Genomic DNA, 26,041 nt, shown 5'->3' on the forward strand with positions numbered 1-26,041 from the left:
CTGCGTATACAAAAAAAGGCAATTGTTACCTTAATTTGTTAGAACTATAATTTTTGATATTTGACTAAAGATCTTAATACAAAAAGGTTCGATGGTAATAAAACACTAATCATTATATGAAGAGCCGAGATGGCCCAGTGGTTAGAACGCGTGCATATTAACCGATGATTGCGGGTTCGAACCCAGGCAAGCACCGCTGAATTTTCATGTGCTTAATTTGTGTTTATAATTCATCTCGTGCTCGGCAGTGAGGAAAAACATCGTGAGGAAACCTGCATGTGTCTAATTTCAACGAAATTCTGCCACATGTGTACCCACGTAACCGCATTGGAGCAGCGTAGTCAAATATGCTCCAAACCTTCTCCTCAAAGGGAGAGGAGGCCTTTAGCCCAGCAGTGGGAAATTTACAGGCTGCTAATGTAATGTAATTATATGAAAATGACTATTGATGGATTCACAATTCAATATTACACCTTTAATTTTAAGACGATATATTATTATAATCTTTCTGATTTTAATGAACGAACCAACGGATTATAATCTTGAGTAAAGAATTGTTCAGAAGCGATAATTCAACAGGTTGATAAGCTTTTCTAAAAAGAAAGATTTAAGTAAATCGTATCCATCACGTCGATTTTTGATGTCGAACTTCTTTTTTAATTTTTAATATATTTTTAGGAAGGAACGAGATAATCGGCCACCTGAGAAGTGGTCACCTTTGCGAACAGACATTACATACTGAATATTCTGTCAACCACGAGATCTAAGATGTTCTGTCTCTTTTGTCCGTACACTGACTCACTCATCCTTTAAAAAATATTATTTAAAAAAAAGTTACTACGTGATACTACGTGATGATATTTACTTGGTGGTAGGGCTTTGTGCAAGCCCGTCTGGGTAGGTACCACCCACTCATCAGATATTCTACCGCCAAATAACAGTCCACTGTATTGTTGTGTTCCGGTTAGAAGGGTGAGTGAGCCAGTGTAATCACAGGCACAAGGGACATAACGTCTTAGTTCCCAAGGTTGGTGGCGCATAGGTGATGTAAGGAATGGTTAATATTTCTTACAGCGCCTTTGTCTATGGGCGGTGGTGACCACTTACCATCAGGTGGCCCATATGCTCGTCAGCCAACAAAAGCCATAAAAAAAGAAATACTTACTCATACGGGCCCGAAGACAGGCCTGTATAACGTGCAGAAAATACTAGATAATATAAATGTCAAAATATTCATTCGATAGTACCAAAAAATATGGTACTTATAACGTTATTTCCATTGAACGTATACCTTAACTTTATACAGTATCGCTCATTTTATATCTATCAAACCGTTGAAAGAAAGCGGCTAAATCAAATTTATCTTGCAGTTACGAAGCAGCGCAAAAGAATATTTCTCAGTAAGTACATTGCATTACTCAATTTTAAAACACCCTCTATCATCTTGTAAAGAAGATTCTTGCAAAGCGCTACCTCCTTAGACGCTGTCAAAGAGTAAGGGCATATTGGTATCTAATCAGTGCTTATATTAATAAGCTGGTGAGTTTGTGTGTTTGAGGATGCACATCTCATGAACTTTGACTTATATTTTATTATAACTTAAGACCCGACAGGAAAGTATTTATAAATCGATCAACAAGCGATTTTTTTTTAAAGTAAGGCGAACGTGCGAAATGTCACCAGATTGTAAATGGTCACCACTGTCCACAGACATGACTTTTAACGAAATATTAACCATTATTTACATCGCCAACGCGCCACCAACCTTAAGAACTAAGATGCTGTCTCTCGAACTTATAGCTACTGGCTCACCCTTCCAACCGGAACATAACAATATTAAATATAATAAAAGTTGGTAGACGATGTGATGAGGGGGTGCTAACTATCCAAGCGGACTTGCAGGAAACCAAGTTACTTAAAAATGTTAAAATTTAAGTTCGTCAAATACAATATATTATCTATACATATAATAAAATTAGAGTGTCTGTTTGTAATATTAAAATAACCGCGTTTTACTAAATGCATATGTATGTATGTATACACGGTACATATACCTAAATAACATTTTTTACAATTTTTGTCTATTTGTTTCGGCTAGTCTCTGGAACGGCTGGACCGATTTTGACGGGACTTTCACTGGCAGATAGCTGATGTAATAAGGAGTAACTTAGGTTACTTTTATTTTAGAATTATATGTGAAATAATAATAAAGTCACGCTTTTTTATTAAATTCAAATGCGCACGAAGTCGCGGGCACAGCTAGAACAAAATATAACGGAAGTAATAGAATTACATTATTAGATTTTTTATCTTCATCATAGGGATATGTAGATTCTTTTCATATCAATAATAGATTTCTCCTGGGAATCGAGGAGCTCTTGGTTATTCCCAGGAGACGAAACGGCGTATGAAAATGAGATAAGCAGTGCTGATAAGCCCTTATGTAGGTTAATGTTTTATTGTAGCTTCTTATAGTTGACCTACTTTTTATACATATGTACATAAAATATGAAATTGTACGAAACAAACAATGCATGTAAATTTAAGACGATCTAAGAGTCGACGATTCGTTTTTGTTTTTAATGCGATTTTTTGTTTCAACAAATGAAAGCGGTCATAACACATGTTTCTAAGCGGAATATTATATAGTCATATAATATTTAAAGTCATATTTTATACATTTTTTATTAACCTGTTAATGTATGTTAGTTATATGATACAACTATTTTTTTTAATAATTACATTTTAATTTTAGTAATCAGCACATTTTTAGTGTTGGATATGGCACAAATAAAACTATTATAATATATATATTTACAATTTCTGAAAATTTATAAGTTTACCTAAATTTCAAAAATTACAACTCATATAAATTACAAAGACAAAAAAAAGGAAAATTTTTATTGCCTCAAAGACGATAAAAAAGAAAACCACGAAACTAAAACAAAAAAACTTTGTCGTATAGTTTAAAAACGCCCCGCATCTAAAACAAACATCTGTTTACTTGGAATAGTTTTACTACGTGGCGTATCTGCGATCTCGTCTAAGCTATGACGATATCTTAGCCGTGTTGACTCAGGCGGCGACTCATTGACGCCGATACGAATTTTGTATGCGTTCAATACAAAGCAATTGGAATTCTGTTGCAGGGAAACTACTGAGTGCTATTTAGACGATTCGAGAAGCTCTTTTCAGCTAAATTCAATCCAGCGCTTGTGAACTGTCTGCTGAGATTTTAAATACGTTAGTTTCGCAAGAATCGAACCACGATTTTATTTTTTATATGATATTGGCAATTTGTTTTATGTATTAGTAATGTCTTTATTACATTAAACTGGCGGTTTTGTTTATCACATTTTATATTTAGATAAGATATTTATGATTTATAAATTAGTTATTACATAAAAAATAAAATTAATATTTGTCAAGTCGTTGTATCCAACAGCGATCGATTCCAGAAAACTTTGGAATATAGGATATTGAGATTGATAGTACAATCAGAACGATACAATTCCTTAATCGTTCAAAAATGTTCTTAAATTTATTTATTTGTTTCGTTTAATGATAGAAATTGTATGTTATTTTTCACTATACTATAGTATACAGAAATATTTAAAAAAAGAAATTGAATGTTTTTTTTTTATAGGTTCCCATAAATGCCTACGTATCTTCTGAATCATTCATTATTTGCAGCGTATTTAAAACTTATCGCGCCTAAATGGATAGATTTATTGTCGACAAATAAAAACTACTTATCAAATCAAATCAAATCAAAATATACTTTATTCAAGTAGGCTTTTACAAGTACTTTTGAATCGTCATTTAACAAACACTATTATGTAAAGTTACCGCCGGTTCGGAATGTAGATTCTACCAAGAAGAACCGGCAAGAAACTCAGTAGTTACTCTTTTCCAACATCTAAAAATACAGTCATGTTAGTTAAATACAATTATATATGTATGTTATGTCTCCTGCCTGGAAGTGAACAAGCATTAACTCCACGCTTTTTTATCATCTATATAATCTTGTATCAAATAATATGCCTTCTTTACCAATGTATTTTATGAATGTGGAGTCTAACAATACGTTCTATTTTATATATCTAATAAAGAGATTGAATTTAGCTTCAAAGTGAATATATATTTCACGTCTCTCCTTCGGTAACATGTGGGGTCGAGTGAATTACGTAGCAAATAAGGTAGCCGCATTATAAATTGACGAGCCGTCAGCTTCGAGGACCACTCAATCAACCATTGTACATGTTTGCCGAACGTCATTTTACGTTAAAGTGCACAATTTGACGCCTACGTCGGAGTGTATCCGATTATAGTTTATAGCGAGCATGTGGAAAATATATTAACCGGCTGAGTTGAAGAGGACAGCGTCATAATAATTATAGGTTTAGTTTTTTTTTTAATTTGTCATACAAAACACCTAGTAGTAAGTAGTCATATTCAGCAATTCCCAAATATTATACAATTTTTGTGCCGTAAATTTATGGAAACTAAGATGATCTGTTCACAGTAACTGTTAAAACGACTGGTTAACTCGTAACTCCAGGGTGAGTTTGTGGTGAAAGGTACATACACATATTTAGCAATAATGAGCTAGCCAGGGAGATTTGCACAAAGCCAATCTGAATAGGCTTCTAAACTAACAGTTTTATTAGAGAAACTTTTGTTACCAATATGGAAAGGTGCCAGAAGTCATCAGTTTTCCTTTTATAGTGAATTTAACTCAAATTACTCTTTTAATTTTAACAATAAGTACATTTAGAGCTTAGGTAATCTCCCTAATTTAAACAAGTAATTTAAGAAAAAGACAAAGAGCCGTGTCTGAAAATAGAAGAACGGGACTACAATAAGGTAGTCTCATAACAAATTCACGAGCGTCGGTCCTCCGTGGGTTACTTAATCAAACAGTTGTGTTTGTTCAACTGCATAATACGGCTGTTTGATTGCGTTCTTTGGCTGCACTTAGGTATTAGTTTTTTTAATGTCAATATTATATTTAGTTTTCAATTTCGAATTTCAAATATTTATTAAAATAATCTGGGTAAAATCCTCCTAAAAGAATTTGGCAATATGGCGTTCATTATCAACGTCATAGTCAAATGTAGCTGTAATCCAACATGACTAGAAAAAAAATAGACGCACCAGGCTACTACCAAACTTTTTTTACCCAAGATCAATAGCGTTCATCGACTTTTATTTAGGATTTAAAACTTATAATCACTTCTTTTTTTTTTAATCTGGCTTTTTTTTGTGCCAAGAGGGCACAGATTATTTCGCCAATGTCACGTGCGATGGAGTAATCACAACTTTGCTCAACTACCCAATTTTATAGCTGTCAAGTACGCACATAGACAAGTACAGATGAGCAAACACACGCACAGAAATATATAATATGCGAGAACACACGTGCATATCAGACAAAACTATACTTACTACAGAATTGGACTAATTGTATGGAATCGCGTGACGTCACGCTTTTGTAATATTGTTTTGATTTGACAATTTGTATATCGTTCGAACTTACCTTGTGTTTACTCGTTTCGATATTAACGTAACCGTTTATGTGATATTGCGATGTTAAATACTATTATCTCAGTTTAAAAAAAGTACAGCAAAGAAACGTTAGCAATGAAACAAGGATTCATCAAGGCAAATAGCTCTAATTTGCCGAGAATCGACTTGTTGATGCTGGGCGGATTTTTTGCATCAAATAATGACTTCTGCTCCGCTGAATTCCGAAATGTTAAAACTTCTATGTAAGTATTATGTGTAATAATAAGCATTAAAACACAGTGTAGTTGTCAAACTTCCTTAAAGTACATACTTATATTATTTCTATTGTGAGGCTTCATGTTTGCTTGCATATGTAGTGGTCATGGCAAAATCATCAGCAAGCTCTCTAAATGGATTATTTAATCTTATTTTTTTTAAAACAAAGCAGTAAATGTTTATTAGGGATTCTTGTTTGTTCTTCAATTCAATCTAATAAATAACAACAGCTTTTAGGAAGACCTAAGTAAGACCTTGGGTTATTCATTTTCTTAAGTATTGTATATTTGAGACTGTACAATCTTTGTTATAATAGTATTGTTTTATGTTCTCTGTTATTGACAAAAGTAATAGGCAAACTCAATCAATATACACTTTAACCCAAAAAAACAGAAGCTTATTCGCTGACATTATAGTGTTGGTGAGTACCTGAACTCTCTAATGAAATGCTTGCAGGTTCTAAATGTTTTGTAGTTGTACTTTTCTCTGCAAAATCTTTTTCACTTTCTTCAATTAGTATCTTTCTTTGTTTCTCAAGAACATAGGGTTGCTGTGTAGTATTAGAAGTTCGTTTTCTTCTGTCCGATTGGCATTCAAATCTTATGGGCATACACCCTAACTTCATGCGCATTTGCGAAACTGAACCCATCACAAGATACTGAATATAATTTTCCATATCGTTTGGTAACTGAAACAAGAATAAAAGTTTTAGATAAGTTCTGATATAGACTGAGTATTGCAGTAGTAATAAAGGAATGGAACATAACCTGAAACGTGATCGCCAATATTATTGACAATTTTCTCTAATGATCTCAAGTTTGCTTAATTATTATACAGTAAATAAGAGAAGTACTTACGTCGAAATGGTCTTCGCAGAAGTAAAGTACAGAACTTGAAGATATAGCTGTTGGGTCTCGTCGTGCAAAATTTAGCCACATATTTCTAACTTTTTTCTTCAAAGGAACATTAATAAATAACTTCTTTGGAGTTTTTATAGATGTATTGTTACATTGAGTAACCGCACACCATCGATACACATTAGAATTCATAATTTTCGTATGAAATAAATTAAATTACGGATCCAAATAAACATTTAACACGCGAACTGTCAAATGTTTACGAAAGCGTGACGTCATAGACCGACGCCATTAGTATTCTAGCGTTTTTGTACAAAATTTAAAATTTATTTTTAAAAGATCATTTTTTCCTAATAAACTTAATTTTTTTGCAGAATTAAGATTTATTTTGTATAAAGTAATAACGTAATAGCATGGTAGTGTAGTTTTTCAGAATCTGTCATCGTGCCTATTGTTGACGAGCAATGTATCTCGACTAGTATAGGATACTATTGGATTTCTGCGGGATGTTTCCACAAAATCAGTTACTATATTTAGGAAAACTAAGAGCTGATAACTCTTTATTCCATAGCATTTTAGCAGCTTACCAATATATTATATCTTGATGTCTTATCGAGACCAAACAGCGTTACTATAAAAGATCGTTACGAGAAAATAAATGAAACGTGTTAATATGTCTTTAATCAGAATTTACTGAAGTAAACTCTAACGTTACTTATTTTCCGTTGAATGTACTATGACTAGTAATAAATAAACAAAGCGTTATACTTGGATGTATAAAAGACGATACCAAAATTAATTGGTGGTTAGGCTTTCATATCATAGATTGATCAAGTTCTCGACCAATGATATCGCGTAAATTTGCTGTCAAATGATGTTTATTTTTCCTCTTATGATTGGAATAGAGTATTTGTATATGATGTCATTCTAATCACGGTGACAAAGGAAACACGAAGAAGTCAGTAACAGCACATGTGTCACACCGTGTTTAAACAAAAGTGCACTCTCCTTACTTCAATCTAATGAAATGAAAAGTAAATTCGAATTGACCGGAATAAGTGATAGATATAGGAACATATGATCTACGTGATTTTTAAGGCATAGGAGTATTAAAGCACTGTCAACATCTGCTTTAACTGTTACCGAAAAATTTAATAACTGACGACCTCCGTGGTCGAGTAGTGCGTACACCGGTTTTCATGGGTACGCCACAACGAGGTCCCGGGTTCGATTCCCGGCCGAGTCGATGTAGAAAAAGTTCATTAGTTTTCTATGTTGTCTTGAGTCTGGGTATTTGTCGTACCGTCGTTACTTCTGATTTTTCATAACACAAGTGCTTTAGCTACTTACATTAGGATCAGAGTAATTTATGTGATGTTGTTCAATATTTATATTTATTTATTTATTATTATTAATAACTCATTTATGCTGTGACTCAGATTTTAAACACGAGAATTCAGGATATACAGTATTATAATATAGTCTCTAGTCTACTGAAGCAGTTGCCTTTATAATATAAAGTTAATATGTTATGTGGTGTAAGGTAACGATAATGTACCTACAGCGGTAATAAAACGATCGAGTGATTATGTAATCTTCGTGAAAAGTATAAAGTAATGTGCACTGTGGCATGGGATCTCACCACTCAAATATTTATGAAAGCCTGCCTGCCTTTAATATTTGATCGCACATATATCCAGCTTGACTCGGGTATGAGTACTGAATATCGCCGAACGTAATAACGTGTAAAAATGTGGTTGGATTAAAAAAAAATGTCTGTTCTTCGGTTAAATATGACGTATATTTAACTCTATGTAATTTTGAACCGTATAACCCAGTGGATAGCATGGATTTCAGTTCAAGATCATGCGATCAAATTCGAGAAATTACGATTTATTATTATTTTGCTTTATTTGTGTTGGTATTCGTAATTAGTTACATAACCTCTGTTGAAGAATTACATCAAGTGCGTGTAAGTTCCGTAGCCTACTCCTAAAGAGTGAGCCTTAGTGCATGCTCTCAAGATAGATACCCAGTAACAGTAACAGCCTGTAAATTTCCCACTGGTGGGCTAAGGCCTTCTGTCCCTTTGAAGCTTAGAAGAAGGTTTGGAGCTAATTCCACCACGCTCCTCCAATGCGGGTTAGGTGAATACACATGTGGCAGAATTTTAATGAAATTGGACACGTGCAAGTTTCCTCACGATGTTTTCCTTCACCGCCGAGAAAAATTATTATATAATAATTAGTGCATACCTGGACTTGAACCCGCCATCATCCGTTAAGAGGCTCATTTTCTAATGACTGGTCTATTTCAACCCAGCCCCGTGGGGACACACACTTATCCGCTATTTTATCGCCAAAAAGCAATAATTGCTATAACCATGAGTATTGTCGTGTTCCGGTTTGAAGGGTGAGTAACCCAGTAACTACAGGCAGAAGGAACAGAACATAATATATTATAACAATATATAATAAATAGTTACTATTTCTTACCATCAGGTGGCCCACTGGCCCGCAGCCTACCAATTTTATTAAAAAAAACACCAACAATGAGATTTTCCAATGTGTTAAATTACAAGTTATGAAACTTTATACGTTAAATAGATCACGATCTAAACTTCTCTTCTAAAGCCCCTCAATCTTACTAAGCATAGGTTTAACTTAATGTTATCTAGGCGTCTAGAGCGAGCTATGACTTTGGTTTGCGGATTACATAAATCTACTGGAGTTTTATCATAATACGAAGTAAAGGTGGGCATAGACCTGTTAGAAAAATGGCGTTAAAATATGAAAATATTTGAAGAATAAATAGATATTTTAAAAAACATATTAACAGTGTTATTTCAGTAGATGTTTTGGAGATCTAAAATACAAACAATTTTTTTTATCTATTTACGTTCGCATCTAGTTCGTTTTAAAGATGCACGTGCGAAATATTTTCTTTTCGACTACATAATGAAACAAGTTATGTGTACAAAAAAAATTGCTGCATTTATGAGTGTCTGAGGTTGCGTGAGTGTGTTCGTGTGTGTGTGTTTATGTATATGCTCTTGACGTAGTGCAGCAACTTCTAGCGGCGAGTTAAAATAATGTAGATATTTTATGAATCCATTAGATCCATTATAAAATGCAATGGCACGTGCCAACTTCCACGATAATCGGTCAAACTATATCGAAGTCAATTCATTTAAAACAGAGAGAATAGATACAAACATCCATATTTATATAGATATCGCAAATTCAATTGTACGCAATATCTAGTTAGGTCATGAGACTAAAAAAGACTTATCATGTTTAACACCATTGTTAGAAAGAGACAGGAGTATTATCAATCCTGGAAAAAGATTTTACAATTTTTACAGTTCGACAATTCAATACAACATAGTTGATATCAATGTGCTGTGTGTTTCATTATGTTTATATGCTACCTCGTCTTGATCTCGTGGAATGTGATTCTAAGTACATACATATCGTATTATGTATATCTTTAGCATTTACGTTATGCTTACGAAACCAGCCGCTGTGAATACATTTTTTAAATATATTAAACAATTAACAATAAATTTTCAACCCAATTTAAATGATTCTATTTTGTAAAGTTGTTTAATAATCACCCATCAAGTCCCAGATTAAAATACATATTAGAATATTCTATTTATAAAAATGTATTTTAATTGCTTCCTTAGTTTAACAGCTGAAAACTCAAATTTCTGGCTGAAAAGGTTAAAAAGGAAGTAGAGTTTTCTGTCGAAGAATAATTCTTACCAACATTTTGGTATTGAGAATTTGAGAAGTTAACGGAGTTAAAAACCATCTATCATAGTACGAGAGAGAGGGAATTGAGAATACAACTTTATTTGCACACACTTGTGCACTACATGTCCTGTGCAAATATCTAGTTATTATGTGAGATTCTCCGCGTGGAATGAAACATTTAAGCTATTGTCTAAATCTCATTATAAATGTGGCATTCCTTCTGAAAATCTTCATAGCATATATTAACCAATAGGGGTTAAAATACTAGCATATTTACCTCATAGATTCATGTTGAGAGCTATGTGTATATGTTCACCGCAAACATTGTATGTGGTCGACATTTCGCGTAACATTTACGTGTATGCCATGTCGATTTAATAAGGGTGCAAATGACATGCACTTTGAGCATATACTGAAATAAATGACGAACATCTTATAGGCCATTTACTATGCGACAGACAGACAGATTTAAAGGTGTTGATTTCATTTCCTATCTGTATCAGCTGTTTAAGTACCTTTTTTTAAATGTTTCATCAATTGTAATTGATTGTTTAATTTTGAATATTTTTTTATACTATTGAAATATACAGATTTTCATTCTTACTAATTACTGGATACATTCAGTACTAACCGTTGTCAAATCAATTACCTCTTATTATATCAGAGGTGATCTGAGTGAGACTGCGCGAGCCATATAATGTCACACTGGTAAATATTTAATTACAGTTAAATAATGACCGGTTACTATATTTAAGAACCTTTCTCTTCCTCGAGTAGGATTTTCTTCAAGAGATGATTCCAAGGCTATCATTGCTACTTACGTATCTGGCGGTTATTTGGGTTAGTTTATGAAGCTGAAAGAAACTAGTGTTCCTTTTTACGACCTCCGTGGTCGAGTAGTGTGTAAACCGGTTTTCATGGGTACGCCACTCCGAGTTCCCGGTTTCGATTCTCGGCCGAGTCGATGTAGCAAAAGTTCATTAGTTTTCTATGTTGTCTTGGGTCTGGGTGTTGTGGTACCGTCGTTACTTCTGATTTCCATAACACAAGTGCTTTAGCTACTTACATTGGGATCAGAGTAATGTATGTGATGTTGTCCAATATTTATTTATTTATTTATTCCTATATACTTGTCAATTAAACAATTATTTAGTTTTAGAATATATATAGTATTAATATCAGTAACTGGGCTCAGCTAAGCAGCGCCTTTAACATTTATTATTCTTAAAAAAAATAGTATGGTGTTTAAAAATTTCGTTCCTAACTTTAAGCGGTAAACATATTTTTATTTCAAAGCGCTTTAATAGCGCTAGTCTGGAAAATTCAACGGATATGCCAATATTTCCGTAGCAGTCTAGTCTAGTGACACAATGAAAGTAAAGCCAGGGGTAAAATTTATGTTAGCAAGTAACACAAATCTAGATAACTGTAGTTTGTGGGTCTTATTACACTATAACTTACGCCACACTATCCACCCAACCGGTGTCTTCTCTGAAACGGGATGAGATTTAGCTTAGCTTATAATTTTGGCTCTGAGTTCTTAATTATGTGTCCCAATTAGATACCCTGTTTATAAGGTTCTAAAACATTATCATCATAAACAAATCTCTATCTATATAAGTAAATTAAGTCGGAACTATTTTTTATATATTTATTTTAATTTACATACACCAAAATATATAAAATTATTATATTATAATAATTCAGTATGTCTTCCTATTTCAAAAGTACATCAATTTTATATAAATCTATAAAATTTTGAAACAAATTTTTCCTCTCTAACAACTTATAAATTTCAAAGACCACGACATCTGTTTTGTTTAAATGTTTGCATCTCCCCGTCTTCTCAACCCTCGGCTTTTATTTCATGCAAATTTTATTACGCACAGGCGCTTGTACATTATTGCCGTTTTGCAGTTAGAGACTATGTTCGTATCCAAAAATCTTAAAAAACAGTTTATTCATAGAAAGATGAACGTTGATTCCATACAACAGGATGAACAGCAGAATTGGAAGTTGATTAATAAACGGAGTATGTGTTTTCTGTTTTCTATGTCAGTGTTCACGCATTCTCCCCTTTTTAGAAATTTTATTTTAAATGCAAACTTCACTTGACATCTCAAGAGTGTTCTTGTGTAGGAACCAGGACTTTAGTCTACCTTTTGCTCATCCACGTTGATATACGCAACATAAACCATTTTATCATTTCAAACAATCAGCCAACTACGACGCTCGATTTCTCCTCCATAGTAATACCAAGAATTATGGTGGCACAATAGCATGTGAACAGATACTTGATAAGTACCTAAACTTACAAAGTTAGAGTTATTATTTATTTATCAGGCTTTAAAACCTTGTACAAATATACTTCTCTAGGATTCGTTTACAAAGTCGCGTACCGCTGTCTGTCCCTATGTATGCTTAGATCTTTAAAATTACACAACGAATTTTGATGCGGTTTTTATTCAATCTATTTAATAAATAGATCGATTCAAAAGGAAGGCTTATATGTATAATACATGCACAATATAGTAGAGACGCACTGATAATCTCAGAGGTTTCTGAAGTGATGTCGTAAATAAACACATTTTTTTCGATTACATTTCGAACGTTAGTTGAACCCTACGAGATAGATCAAAATAATGTACTGTTACAGTATTCTATTGTACACCTTAAAAAATGTCTTAAAAAAAATCCGCAATGGTATATGTCTCTTAGGGATAGCCCACGACGATTTTTTATCCTTTACTTTTTACGAGAAATAATGGATTATTTTCGAAGCGATTTTAAGCAATACAGCACTAATCCTTATCCATTTAGGTACCTTAAATATATTGTACATTTAATAGAAATCATATTGCTTTAAAGCATGTAATTTAAATGAATATTTTCAAAAATATTACAGATTTAAAACGCAGAGACGTAGTGGTTTGTATTATATATTATATATATTTAGTATCAGCATTACATCCGTGCGAAGCCGGGGCGGGTCGCTAGTTATATATATAAAAATTATGTTATGTTTGTAATGTAATGTCTCGCAAGTACGCAGTCATAATGAATGATTGCTTACAAAGATTTTTATTTTTGTTACTTTACAACATCCACGGGCTCACAGTTGCCCGTGCCTTTTTTTACATTTTATTTTTATAAATTGTGGCGTTATTTTATATTTTTACTGAACATCAGTAATATATAAATAGTCCATAATAATGAATATATGATAATATATGATCATATATAATATATAAAAATACTGTATATGGTGATTTTTTTAAAAATTTTTTTTTAATCCTAATTACTGCAATCCAGCGGGCCCTGCTCCGTGCTCGATCAGAGAGAGCACAGCCTCGGCGACCCTGATGTCGCGTTAATGTATAGAGCTTACAAAGATAGTCATAGAGGTCTTGCAATAATAATGTTTTTATTTTATTATTAGCATAGTAGTCTGAGACTCATATATTATATTTTCGTATCAAAATAAATCTCCACATAAGGCAGCTGTCAAATTGTTAAGTATATACATACCTATGTACAATATAAAATTATAAATATTATATAGGCTGCCTTCATTTTCAATCAAAGACAAAACGATTTCAAATAATAAAATAAAATGTAACAGCGCAAAAAAACGCTCCATTAACCTCAAAGTATATTTTAACATGAAATAAAATCCATCTATCAGCAATTTTCAAACCTCAAAACGAATTGGTCAAATCCGAGAAAGGAATAAAGTCAGCACTAAAAAAAAAATCTCTAAAATTCTCTTCCAAAGTAAATTACCCTAAAATTGGAAAAACAAGATAGGCATGAAAATAATTCCCATTGCCAAGGGAATCAACTTATTGAGGGGAGCCAATCCTATTCGGGTTACTTCAAATTTTTCCATCGTTCTCATGAGCGGTCTTAATTCTGTGCTGATATTGTTATATGATGCTTGAATTTTGACACCGTTCCATGAATCTCATATATGGCAAATGATAAGTTATCACCACCACGTATAAACAATATTTTTAAATATTGCATTGCTGTGTGGGGGTAGAATTAATAATGAGTAATAATAATAATGTTTTACTGGTATACAGCATGATAGATACATCAAAGAAGCTCTGTATACCTAAACTAGGAGTGCTTACATTGAGTGGATGACAGACCAGCCTGCACAAAGCTGTGGTACCAAATATTTGGGCTCTGGCTGGTCCTATGGTTAAACCTGTAGAAAAAATTGTCATGACCGAGCATTTAACACTGTAAGCAGTCAATTTCTTTATCCATGAGTTGTCAACTGACTACTTATGAGTCGTAGTGAAAATCAGAATAAAAAGTGCTTCTCGTTATAATTTATTCCGACCCCACGCAAGGCGACAGACATAAAGCAGATTTCAACGCCATAAAATCTGTAATTTGAATTCCTTAAGACCGAGGGGTCTAAACTATTACTTATATAACTCAAACTACGAGGGAAGCCAAGAAAGCGAGGGACAAGTATTGAGCTAAAACATAAAATTACATAATTTATATACTATATGTATGTATATTGTTTGCTTTTGTTATATGTTTTATATGATTATTATTATTCTGTTCTAGTATTTCATAATATTATATTGCCATATTTTTATAATATTTTTTATAACTGCCACCATTTTGTGCAAAAACATACCAACCCACAGAAGCGCCAATAAAAGTGGTTAGGATTTAAAAGATAAATTCAATTTAAAAAAAATTGCACGAAATGCTCAACGTAAGAAGTAACGTAGAGATGAAACGTTTTGTTGGCAATGTTTAAAATAAAAACAAAACAGAATATAAGAAAAGTAGGATTTGATATAACTAAGTCAGGTTTAAATCAAATTAATGGATAGATTTTTTTCCATCCCCAATTTATTACCGAAGCAATGTCGCGAGCTTCCTGGAGCGTAACTAACAAGAAACAAATTGCATTCTCTAGCAAAATTTAATGAAATTAAAAGCATCAACAATTTTATACACAGTATGGAAACGTACTTGGTAATAATCTGTTTATTTTTTAATTATCGCTTATCTTGAGAAATGAACCGAGATAATCAAACATCGCCATTTAAAAAAAAACATTTTATGTGTCTTCACGAATCAATCACTCAATTAATTTATTTATTTAGATTACTATTCATCGTTAATTTTATTTTAATTGACTTAAGGTAGGCAGTTAGTAATTTTTTAACGTGATGGTAACTTGCCTTTGTTCATAAGCACTAGCAGTGAAAGAACAAACCTCTGGATAACCAAAGATATAAGACACTTTCAATGGGCCAATAGAAAACAAAGTCTTATTAAATTTATTCACGTGCAAGTCAATTTATCTACATTGATTAATTCTCTATTTACACTTGAATACAGAAATTCATAATTTTCATGATTATTCCACCGACAAAGCGATATAAAGCTCTAACATGTTTGAACCATACCATAACATCCATCAAACCAGACTATTTGCAAATACTGACAAATCTATGATATTATCAAGTTTAAAAAGTTGCTACGAGTAAATTAAATTTTAACCTAAAATTATGAATAATTTCAAATCAAAGTGCAGCTAAAAATAACAAAAATGTAAGACTCGATCGAATAATTCGTGTAACTTTAAATCATAATTCCAAAAGTACTAAAGAAGTAACTTCGTTTCGGAACTGCTATAAATTGAGTGTCCTAATGTTTTCCAAAACGAATTAAACTTTTCCGAGACCATAAATTATTGAGATAACTGTTTAGTACTTAAAGGTTTTAAACCTTACATAGGTCTTGATTCTAATCGGCTTAAATCTAGACCATATTTTGACAAAAAAATACGGTTTCAAGAATAATTTAAGATTTTTAGTTTAAAACTGTGTGACTTGGGCTGCTTGAAGTTATTAAAAAAACATTTTGTTGAAAATGCATTTATTTTATAAATACCTTTAATCGCTAATAATGAAAGGAGCAAATTGCCAATAATTGCCAATTTACAAAAATTTTATTTTGGTTACACGTGAAACTACAGTTCAATAAGAATGGATTTTCTATACAGTAATAGATAAACTATGATCATCAATAAGAACATAATTATTCATAATAAATATATATACATGCTCATATATAAAAATGATAACATAGTAAAATTGTGACTGTGTGCACAGATGTGCACATCTGGGCTGAAGCTAAAGGAAAGGGCATTGACCTTATTCCACGACGATGCTCCAATGCAAGTAAGTAGATATATGTACATATGACCTAATTATCAACACAGATCACGAGATGAATTATAAACACAAATAAAATATGTTGAAGGTATAATTAGTGTATAAATTTAAGGCGTTAATTTATTTATTTATAGACAGAAAAGGTCAAGAGGTTGTTTAACCCACGAAAGAGCTCTCGACAGCTGTAGAAAGCCAGGAATCTTTTGTCAAAGATGTTAATAGTTTTTATAACTCCTTTCTGCGTTCACGAAGTTCCATTAACAGACCGTATACCTTTGTAGGCGATTATCAAGAAAAAATATCAAGCCTTTTCAGTATCCAAAAGAATTTACACCCGAGGGAAAGTATTTTACGGAAGGATCGAAACAGTTGAGGGAAGTTGAAAGGAACTATATTTTTCGGGTCGTATTTTACTATGAGCGGGAGCGATTTATTTTTCTAAAGTTAAAGTAAAATAATAAAACTTTTTGATTACAGACAAAATTCGATTTAATATTAATGTAGAGCTACTGTATATTACAATTACGGTGACATGTAGAGCGTTTACATTTTAAGTTAATTTTCTAGCATTATCTTATAGCTTGCTGGCTTTGTCATTCCGGCAAATTACAGTTTACTGACATCTGTCATTTTGATTTGCATTAACTTATGTTAATTCTTAAAGTACATAATTTAATTTATAGGCTTTCGGTATTGTATGGACAAAAATGCTTAGCAATTATTATAATAAATTTAGTTTCATGCAGAGAAAGATTAAAAAACTACTAGTATTATAATTAGTACTAACAGTTTTACTTTAAAAAAAATCAAACATAGTCATCTTTCATATTGCGTTGACGCCAAATAAATACTTACAAATGATGGCGAGGGGAACGATAATTACGATACTCAATAAATAATTACAACAATTTTTTTTTCTGCGTGAATAAAAATCCTTGAACTGTAATATTATTTTACCGCTCCGCTCATGACTCAAATCTCTCCCGAGAAATCCATATCTACCCTCAATCTCGTCGATTCAACACGGAACGCTTAACGTAGTCGCTTAATGCGGCCCCTATTAACAACTTTGTGTAGACTTTATCAGGAAAAATACAATTTATTACGTGTACAATTAATATTACGAGGAATGAATGGTTGAATAATCGGCTTTGTGTGTGATTTTCGTGGCTTTTTGTGTTACATACAAGTTTTGAACAATCGTTTGATTATATTGTAATTTAGTTAATTTGGCTTCATTACGCTGTACATGTTTCCCTCCGCAGACGTCAAAGTCGACTTATTTCGGCTTTACGTACTGTATATTTTTCAATTTTTTGTGCTATAATTTTATTTTTATTTTATTTATTTATTTTCGGGAAACAAACAGTACAATAGAACAGTAATATGAAAAAATAATACATAAAACGATCAAGTTTCCACTGATATCTATCACAAATTAGAAGCAGGAGGTAATAATACTACTACAGTTATTTAAAAATTAAAAAAAATATATAATTACAAAAACAAAAATCAATTAATATTATTAATTAAAACATAAAAAGAAATAAACATTAATTACATAAGACAAAATTAACATTCATTGATTTAACAATAATAGTTTGTTAGTTTTATGTGTTTGATACAGCTACATATGCATATCATAGAGTTTTGTCAATGAGAGGAATAACTGTTCTATTATAATGATTTTTTCTTTATTATTATAGGCTAACTGCCTTACTTATAAAAGTCTTTTAACGGGTGGATTTAGGTAACGCTCTTTACTATCGCAACCGCAATTGATTTGTAATTTGAAAGAAGAAAACGTAATTTTAACTAATCGACCCCTTTACAACATTTACATATTATATTATTCTGTATAATAATCACATTTATATTTTCGTTGGCGTAAATTCCTAATTTCATTTCATTTTATTACTATTTTACGACATAATATTACATGAAAAACTCTTACCTGCAGCGGGTGATAACTTGGTGACGACGCCCCAGCGAGATTTCCACTGAAACAAAATACAGGATATTAGTTTAGTAATACTTTTTTTTTTAAACTTTAAGGTAACTTAACTTTAGAATTGTTTTTCGTGGGTCTCTCACTGTTTCTTAGAATACTTTTATATTCCAGATACACAAAAACATAGGGAATTAATATTTTTTTTCATGATGAATTACATAAATTGCAAAACATAAACAAAAAAAACCTCGAAGTTAATTTGGAATTTAATCAAAATGCAGAACTTCGAATTAGAATAATATAAATCAACGGACGACGTTTCTGGCACTGAGCTATTAAAACTTAACAATTGTATTTCACTATTAAAACTTAAGCCTTTTAATTATACCGGTTCATCCAATAAAATTGATTAATTACAGCGTTGGAAATGAAATAACAGAGTTGGATATAAATTTAAATAACTTACCCAACGTTACCAATTAAATTCGTTTTAAAACAAATAATATATATATCTAGAACGAAGTTATATATGTTTTTTATATGGTATGAGCATTTGCTCATACCACCATTAACCCATTTGGGTTACCAGGTGAAAGTAGTAGCCGTCACCTATAGACATAGGACCTTTAAAATATAAACTTCTATTTTATGCCACGGATCGCTTCAGTTTGAGAGGGGCGGGCAGTCAGGGGGTAAGGGGGTATGTAAAATTTAATCATGATTAATAAAGTAGTTAGCCGCGAAATCGTTACAAATAAATAAATAAATTCTATTTCGCATTTTTTATTTTCTTAGTGTTCACACATTCATCATGAATCTCAAACATTGATTTCAGATTTAGGTACAGGTTTCAAATGCCAGGTAAGCACCACTGGAGCCCTTAATTTTTGTCAACAATTCATCTCGTGCTTCCCAGTAAAATAAATAATCGTGAAACCTACATGTTTCGGTAAAAATGCCCATAAGTACTCGACTATCCACACGGAACCTTACAGAAAAATATGTATATAGATTACCTAGCCTCTCACTTAAGCCTCTCACTCAAGGGTAAAGCCGCGGGCGGAAACTAATATATTATAAAATTTAATTGCACGAAGTTCTAAGTGGAGACGGAATAATATTAAAAATAACACTGCTTTTCAATTAGTTATGCAACTGAAACACACTTTCTCACTCCGAAACGAGCAATATAATTAAACACTAAGAACATGTTTACAAGTTGTTTAACGAGAAACATTTTAAACTTGTACGTGTAACTTGTTTAACTTGTAAGAACGTTAAACTACGATCTTATTTATTTCCCAGTTTTAATTGAGACGAGCGTCTTCACGGTTTTGTTTGTTTCAGTAAGATTAAGCCTTCAGAGATGGGAGGAACGTTGTATGAATTGGTTTAGAGTATATGTGTAAAGGTAGCGCTAGAAACGCATCGATACGCTATGCGATACAATGCGAATAAAATCGAATTTTACATCATTTGTTTAATTTTTTTTTTGATGATATGGGTATGCATGGGCTATCAGATATGATGCGGACACCGCCGTCCATAGACATCGCAGCTATAAGAAATATTAGCCATTCCTTACATCATCCAGCTCACCCTTAATACCGGAACAGAACAATATTACATAATCAGCCTGTAAATTTCCCACTGCTGGGCTAAGGCCTCCTCTCCCGTTGAGGAGAAGGTATGGAGCATATTCCACCACGCTGCTCCAATGCGGGTTGGTGGAATACACATGTGGCAGAATTTCGTTGAAATGAGACACATGCAGGTTTCCTCACGATGTTTTCCTTCACCGCCGAGCACGAGATGAATTATAAACAAATTAAGCACATGTAAATTCAGTGGTGCCTGCCTGGGTTTGAACCCGAAATCATCGGTTAAGATGCACGCGTTCTAACCACTGGGCCATCTCGGCTCACAGAACAATATTAAGTATAACAAAATAAGTATATGTGATGAGAGGATCCTAATTCCAGGAAACTAAATAAGGTATAAATTTAAAAATGTAATTTCATCAAATAGAATATATTGTTCAACATATAAGGAGTTCATAAGAGGAAGTTTGAAAGTGGCACCGATAGCCGAGAAATTATATGGACGGCGGCTATCATGGTATGGGCATGTTATGCTGAGGAATGAGGAACATATTGTGAGGAAGGTCTTGAGCATGAACGTGGATGGATATAGAGGAAGGGGACGACCAATGAAAAGATGGATGGATTGTGTGAAAGATGATATGGCTGGAAAGATGTTACTTGTGATATGACGTCAGATAGGCAAGAAGAAGACATGCTGCGCCGACCTCAAGTAAATTGGAATAAGGGCAGGAGGATGATGTTGATGGTATTCGTTTTTATTTATATGATAAGACCAAACTTGCATAGCACTACGTCACTCACTCTACAAAAAAAAAAAACATAAATATTTCTGTTCATCGGTAGAAAATTTGATGATCGGTACATTGAGCAGGTGGTACTTGCACAAAGTCCTACCACCAAGAACTATGTATCTTTATATAGTTACGACTTAGCGTATGAATTGTGTTTAGGGAACGTTTTAAGCAATAGTGAGTTTTATTTTTATTTTTTAATGTTATATCATGAGTGGCCTAAAAATCCGTATGAATATCGTTATCGTTAACAAACGTGTTAGTGATCACGGTTCTTGTGAACAATGATGGAGCGTAGCTAAAAAAACATGATATGAAGCGAATAGATGACGCTCTGCGTAGCGTCAAGGTATCGATGGCTTTTATTAATAGTTTCACAGCCTAAAATCATTGTTTGCTCGTTATTTTTTTATTTATCGTTGACAAAGGAAATAGATTAAACATTATAAATTAATCTACCAATGGCATAGGAGCAGGGTGCAATTAACTCTTAACTCACCAAAAAAAGTTATTTCAACATATTTAAAGGTTTTTAAAAAAAAAAACAAAATTATTTAACTGACACTTTAAGTATGAAAATATAGCATGATTAAGTAATATAATATTCCTTTAAAATAATATAACACACAATAAAAAAAGCTAAAATTATATTTATCTTAAATGAGTTAGGAAGTAAATACTGTCACAATAATGAAAATAATAACTAACAGGATTCCCAAGCGTATAAAAATAGCATTTGTTATCGTTTCAATAGGAACTAACAATGTTATTAATGGATGAAAAACTTAGTTGAATTCATTATCAATTCAATATAGAGGCTTTAGACTCGTTAATTGTTCGTCGAAACGATTTTAGTCATTCCTTATCAGAGGAATCTCTTTCATTTGTTATCAAAACATAAGGCACCTAGCGCATATGTTAAACGCGCGTTCCTGAAACGCGCGTCGTCTGCGCCGTAGATGCTTATTTTTGCGTTTTTCAAGATTCGAACGCGAATCAAACGTGATACAATGTGAAGCGCGTTCTAGACTCGTATGCAGTGTTGTTTGAATCGAAGCCATTGTACAACTGACGATGAGTTTATGACCAAAACGTGGAAGCTACGATCGACTACAGCGCGTCTGTATCGATGTCTCTGCGCGTATACGCGCAGTAACCGCACGTTTTCCGATCGCTCCATGTGCTGAGGTTGAATTCAAATCTCGTTTGAAGCGCGTAAAATACACCATGTGCTAGGGGCCTAAAAGCCCTCATGTAAAACTATCGCAACAGAGCTATATATATACTTTATAACATTGGGCTGTTGTTTTTTAATACGCTTTAAAATAATCTAGTAGATTACATACTTTGATCATTTCACATTACTTTAAGTAAAAAAGGAATAAGTTTGACATATTAATATATTATTATATAGTTATGTACTGTTTTTAAAACAAATACTTGAGAAGTACCTGCTTCAATCGTGCGCTAATATTAATTACTAAATATATTATTTTGTTACTGAATCGAAACATCACCCTATGAGACTACATAAGACTATTACTATTATACCAACGATGTAGCCAATATTAATATACTACCTGCCCGTTCCGACTACATAAAATTATCCCTCTCATTACATGTGAAATTTTCAAAAATCATCTCTTAGAGGAACGTTTTTTTTTTTTATTTTATTTACTTTACAACATCCACGGGCTCACAGTTGCCCGTGCCTTTTTTTACATTTTATTTTTATAAATTGTGGCGTTATTTTATATTTTTACTGAACATCAGCAGATCTTCGCTGGACTTCGACCTTGTCGTCTTCTTGGAAGACGTGGCCCACACTGACATTTTTTTTTTTTTGTTTTTTTTTCAATTTAACATAGTATATAAATAGTCCATAATAAATAATATATGATAATATATAATAATACTGTATATGGTGATTTTTTTTTTTTTTTTATTATTATTATTTATTTTTTTTAATCCTAATTACTACAATCCAGCGGGCCCTGCTCCGTGCTCGATCAGAGAGAGCACAGCCTCGGCGACTCTGATGTCGCGCTTAAAGGAACGTATAAAATAAATCTATATTCCAAATCCTCCACTTTCTAGATTCGGTAGTTTTTGTTATCAATTATAGTCAGTGAAGAGAAATGTTTTTCTAAATTTAAATATCTTCAATCCTTTCCACACATTTACATTATAAAACTAAAATAGTAATGACGCTTACAAATTGGTCTGACGTCATAAATCTGCTACTCTACCCCTCGCTGTGCGGAGCTGAATTACGAGCGATGATAAAAACATGCAATTTGAACTTTATTACAACGTAATAAGGGTACCGAGAATCAACTTCTACGTCATTTACGAAACGGTAAAGATTTTTGCTTCATTAATTCTTCAATCTGGTTAGATAAAAAAATCCTTGAATAATAAAAATAAAATGATACAATTTTGACGATTTCCGTTTTTTCATTTTCCTTTTTATGAGTGACGGAAGTGAAGCACTGTTGGGATGATTGCGCGGAATTTAATTTAAAATGCCATTTATGTGTCGTTGCAATAGCGACATTTGAAATATAAGAATTGCATATTGTATGATACATTGGAAATTAGGAAACTTAGCCCAGTAGCTTATCAAAACATAAAACAAATGAACACTCAATCCTATCCTCTCGGTATAATTACACGCTTAATTAGGATAGAACAATTTAGTAACTCATAATTGATTTTAAATAAACCTTATGTTCCCAACAATATTATAAAAAATATATATATGATTTAAATGAATATTATTAGTTATTTCTTCTATTAAGGACGATACAATTAACACAATAAAAATTTACAATATTAATTAAAATTAACAAATAGTACCGCTAAAGAACAATATTCTGTACGGACGTGTCACGGTATGAACTCACCCGTGAGCTATTGTAATTACGGGTATAAGTTATATTCAACCACATGATTGCCAGCGCAGCTATATAAACCTATAAATATATTTGTATACATATACAGATAATATGTTTAAACTATGCGACAAAATTATAGACGTAATCCAAAAACACTTTATACAAATACTTATTGGTAATGCGTAAGCCTGTCTTGGGTAGGTACCACTCAATACCGCAATACAACTAAACAGCAAGGGTCATTGAACCAGTGTAACATATTAGATTCTATGGTTGGTGGCGTATAGACGATGTAAGAGATGGTTAATATTTTTTACAATGCCAATTTCTATGACCATTACCATCAAGTGGTCGACTTGCTAGTCTAACTTCTCAATACGATAATAAATTATAGACACAAGGAATTAGGTAAACGTGTCACGATGAAAACGAATTAAAAGATTTTTTAACAGTTCACAGTAGAAAACTTTAACTTAGCCTTTACGAATGTCTATGACCCTATATGGTTACATTGCACCAATTGATACACTTACCCCCTAACAAGAAGGAAATACCTTTGATAATAACCAAAATATTTTACTATATAGTTTCAAAAATCACTGTAAGACGTAACTTTAATAAAAAGTAGTAAAAGTTAAACGTACACTTTTATTTTTCATTTGATATCCTGAGACCAAATTTATTTTAGTTTTTTCAGATCAAACATAAAATCAACCCGGATTGGTTATCGTGTGACCTTAAAAATGTAAAAAAAATAATATTGTTTGTTTACTTAACCGATCATTATAAAATTTTCAATACATATGATCATGGGTACAGAAAAGCTATACCTAATACAGTACATACCTAACCCAGTACATACCTAAGATGTGCATAACACCTCTCCCCCCCACACGCGTGTGAAGCCCTGGTGGGAACTGGTCAAAATCAAAATATACTTTATTCACTCAAAAAATGTTTTTCTATAAAGTATATTTATTGAATCGCCATTTTACAAAACTGTATTAAACGTGTAGTATTTTGTGTCGTACACAATTTTTGAAGTAAATTGATGCATAATTTTATAATACTACTCATCAATGTTATACAATATACAAACTTGTACTGTGAAATAAAAAGGCTTACTCACAAATTTACATAAAGTATTATATTCGATACAGAACTTCAAATATTTTGAACAACCTATAAATAAACAACACGTTGTGTTTTTACAAAGCATGTCAATTATTAAAACATCGAAACGTCATAGGAATACTATTTTGAATATAGAACAATATTTATATTTCATCTTGCATTCTAAAAATTGTGCAAAAACGCGTAACTTTTACAACGTGAAGCGTGTCCGTGTTGGTGACATCTGCGGGACGAACGCTCTCCCCGAATGTTATTGTACAATGAAATAAAGGTCATTGACACTGATCTTTCGTAACATAATATACACGATCTTATTCCTAATTATGATATTCTTGTAATCTAAAAATATATACATTATATTATACTAATTGCTTAGCATAAATTATGTTCACCCGGAACAGTCTCCGAACAAAAGTAGGTATATTTTTATATTTTTTGAATAAATAAATTAACAGATCTATCTATTAATCTATATGAAAAAAAAATAAAGTCATCATTTTTAATACACTATACAACTCTATATGCATATAATAACAAGACATCTTTTTAATACTGATTTTTTTTATTCTTTCACAACTGTCAACTTGACAGCTGTTGACAGTTGTTGAATATTACATAGAAATATTCATAGAAATAAAAAGAGTCTAATGCCAAATCTTGCAATAATATGTATTTTTATTTAGATTTATTTTATAAGTTACCTTGCCAGGCGTCCGGATAAAGCCAGACATAGTTTTATTGACAACCAAATTACAAGAGGCTCAATCTATCCGTCTTTTGTCAGACAGAAACAGTAGCTAAAATTTGTGGTAGAATTTAATAAAATATAGCCTAGTTTCAGAAAATTCTAATCTTCGTATAATTTCTACGACAAAAAATAGTATTTAAACGTCCGGCCTTTTTGCGAAATATCCGGTTAAAGCTAACCATAACATAATAAAATGATATTGCATAAATATTTTGGTTTTCACTTTGACAATTATTTTATGATTCATAATAAATTACATTATAATATATCAAGTTATTTCTTTTTATTCTGTGGCAATAGCA

General features: G+C 32.3%; 1 protein-coding gene across 1 annotated transcript in view; it reads right to left on the reverse strand.

Annotated features, from left to right (window-relative positions):
• LOC113394785 (uncharacterized) overlaps nt 1-26,041 on the reverse strand; it is a 422,241-nt gene that overhangs the window by 256,946 nt on the left and 139,254 nt on the right. The window contains exon 3 of the mRNA XM_064217438.1: nt 18,569-18,614. Coding sequence (XP_064073508.1) covers nt 18,569-18,614 — 46 coding nt within the window. The remainder of the gene's footprint in view (nt 1-18,568; nt 18,615-26,041) is intronic.

Source organism: Vanessa tameamea, chromosome 17 (genome assembly GCF_037043105.1).
Source record: "Vanessa tameamea isolate UH-Manoa-2023 chromosome 17, ilVanTame1 primary haplotype, whole genome shotgun sequence".
NCBI classification, from domain to species: Eukaryota; Metazoa; Arthropoda; class Insecta; order Lepidoptera; family Nymphalidae; genus Vanessa; species Vanessa tameamea.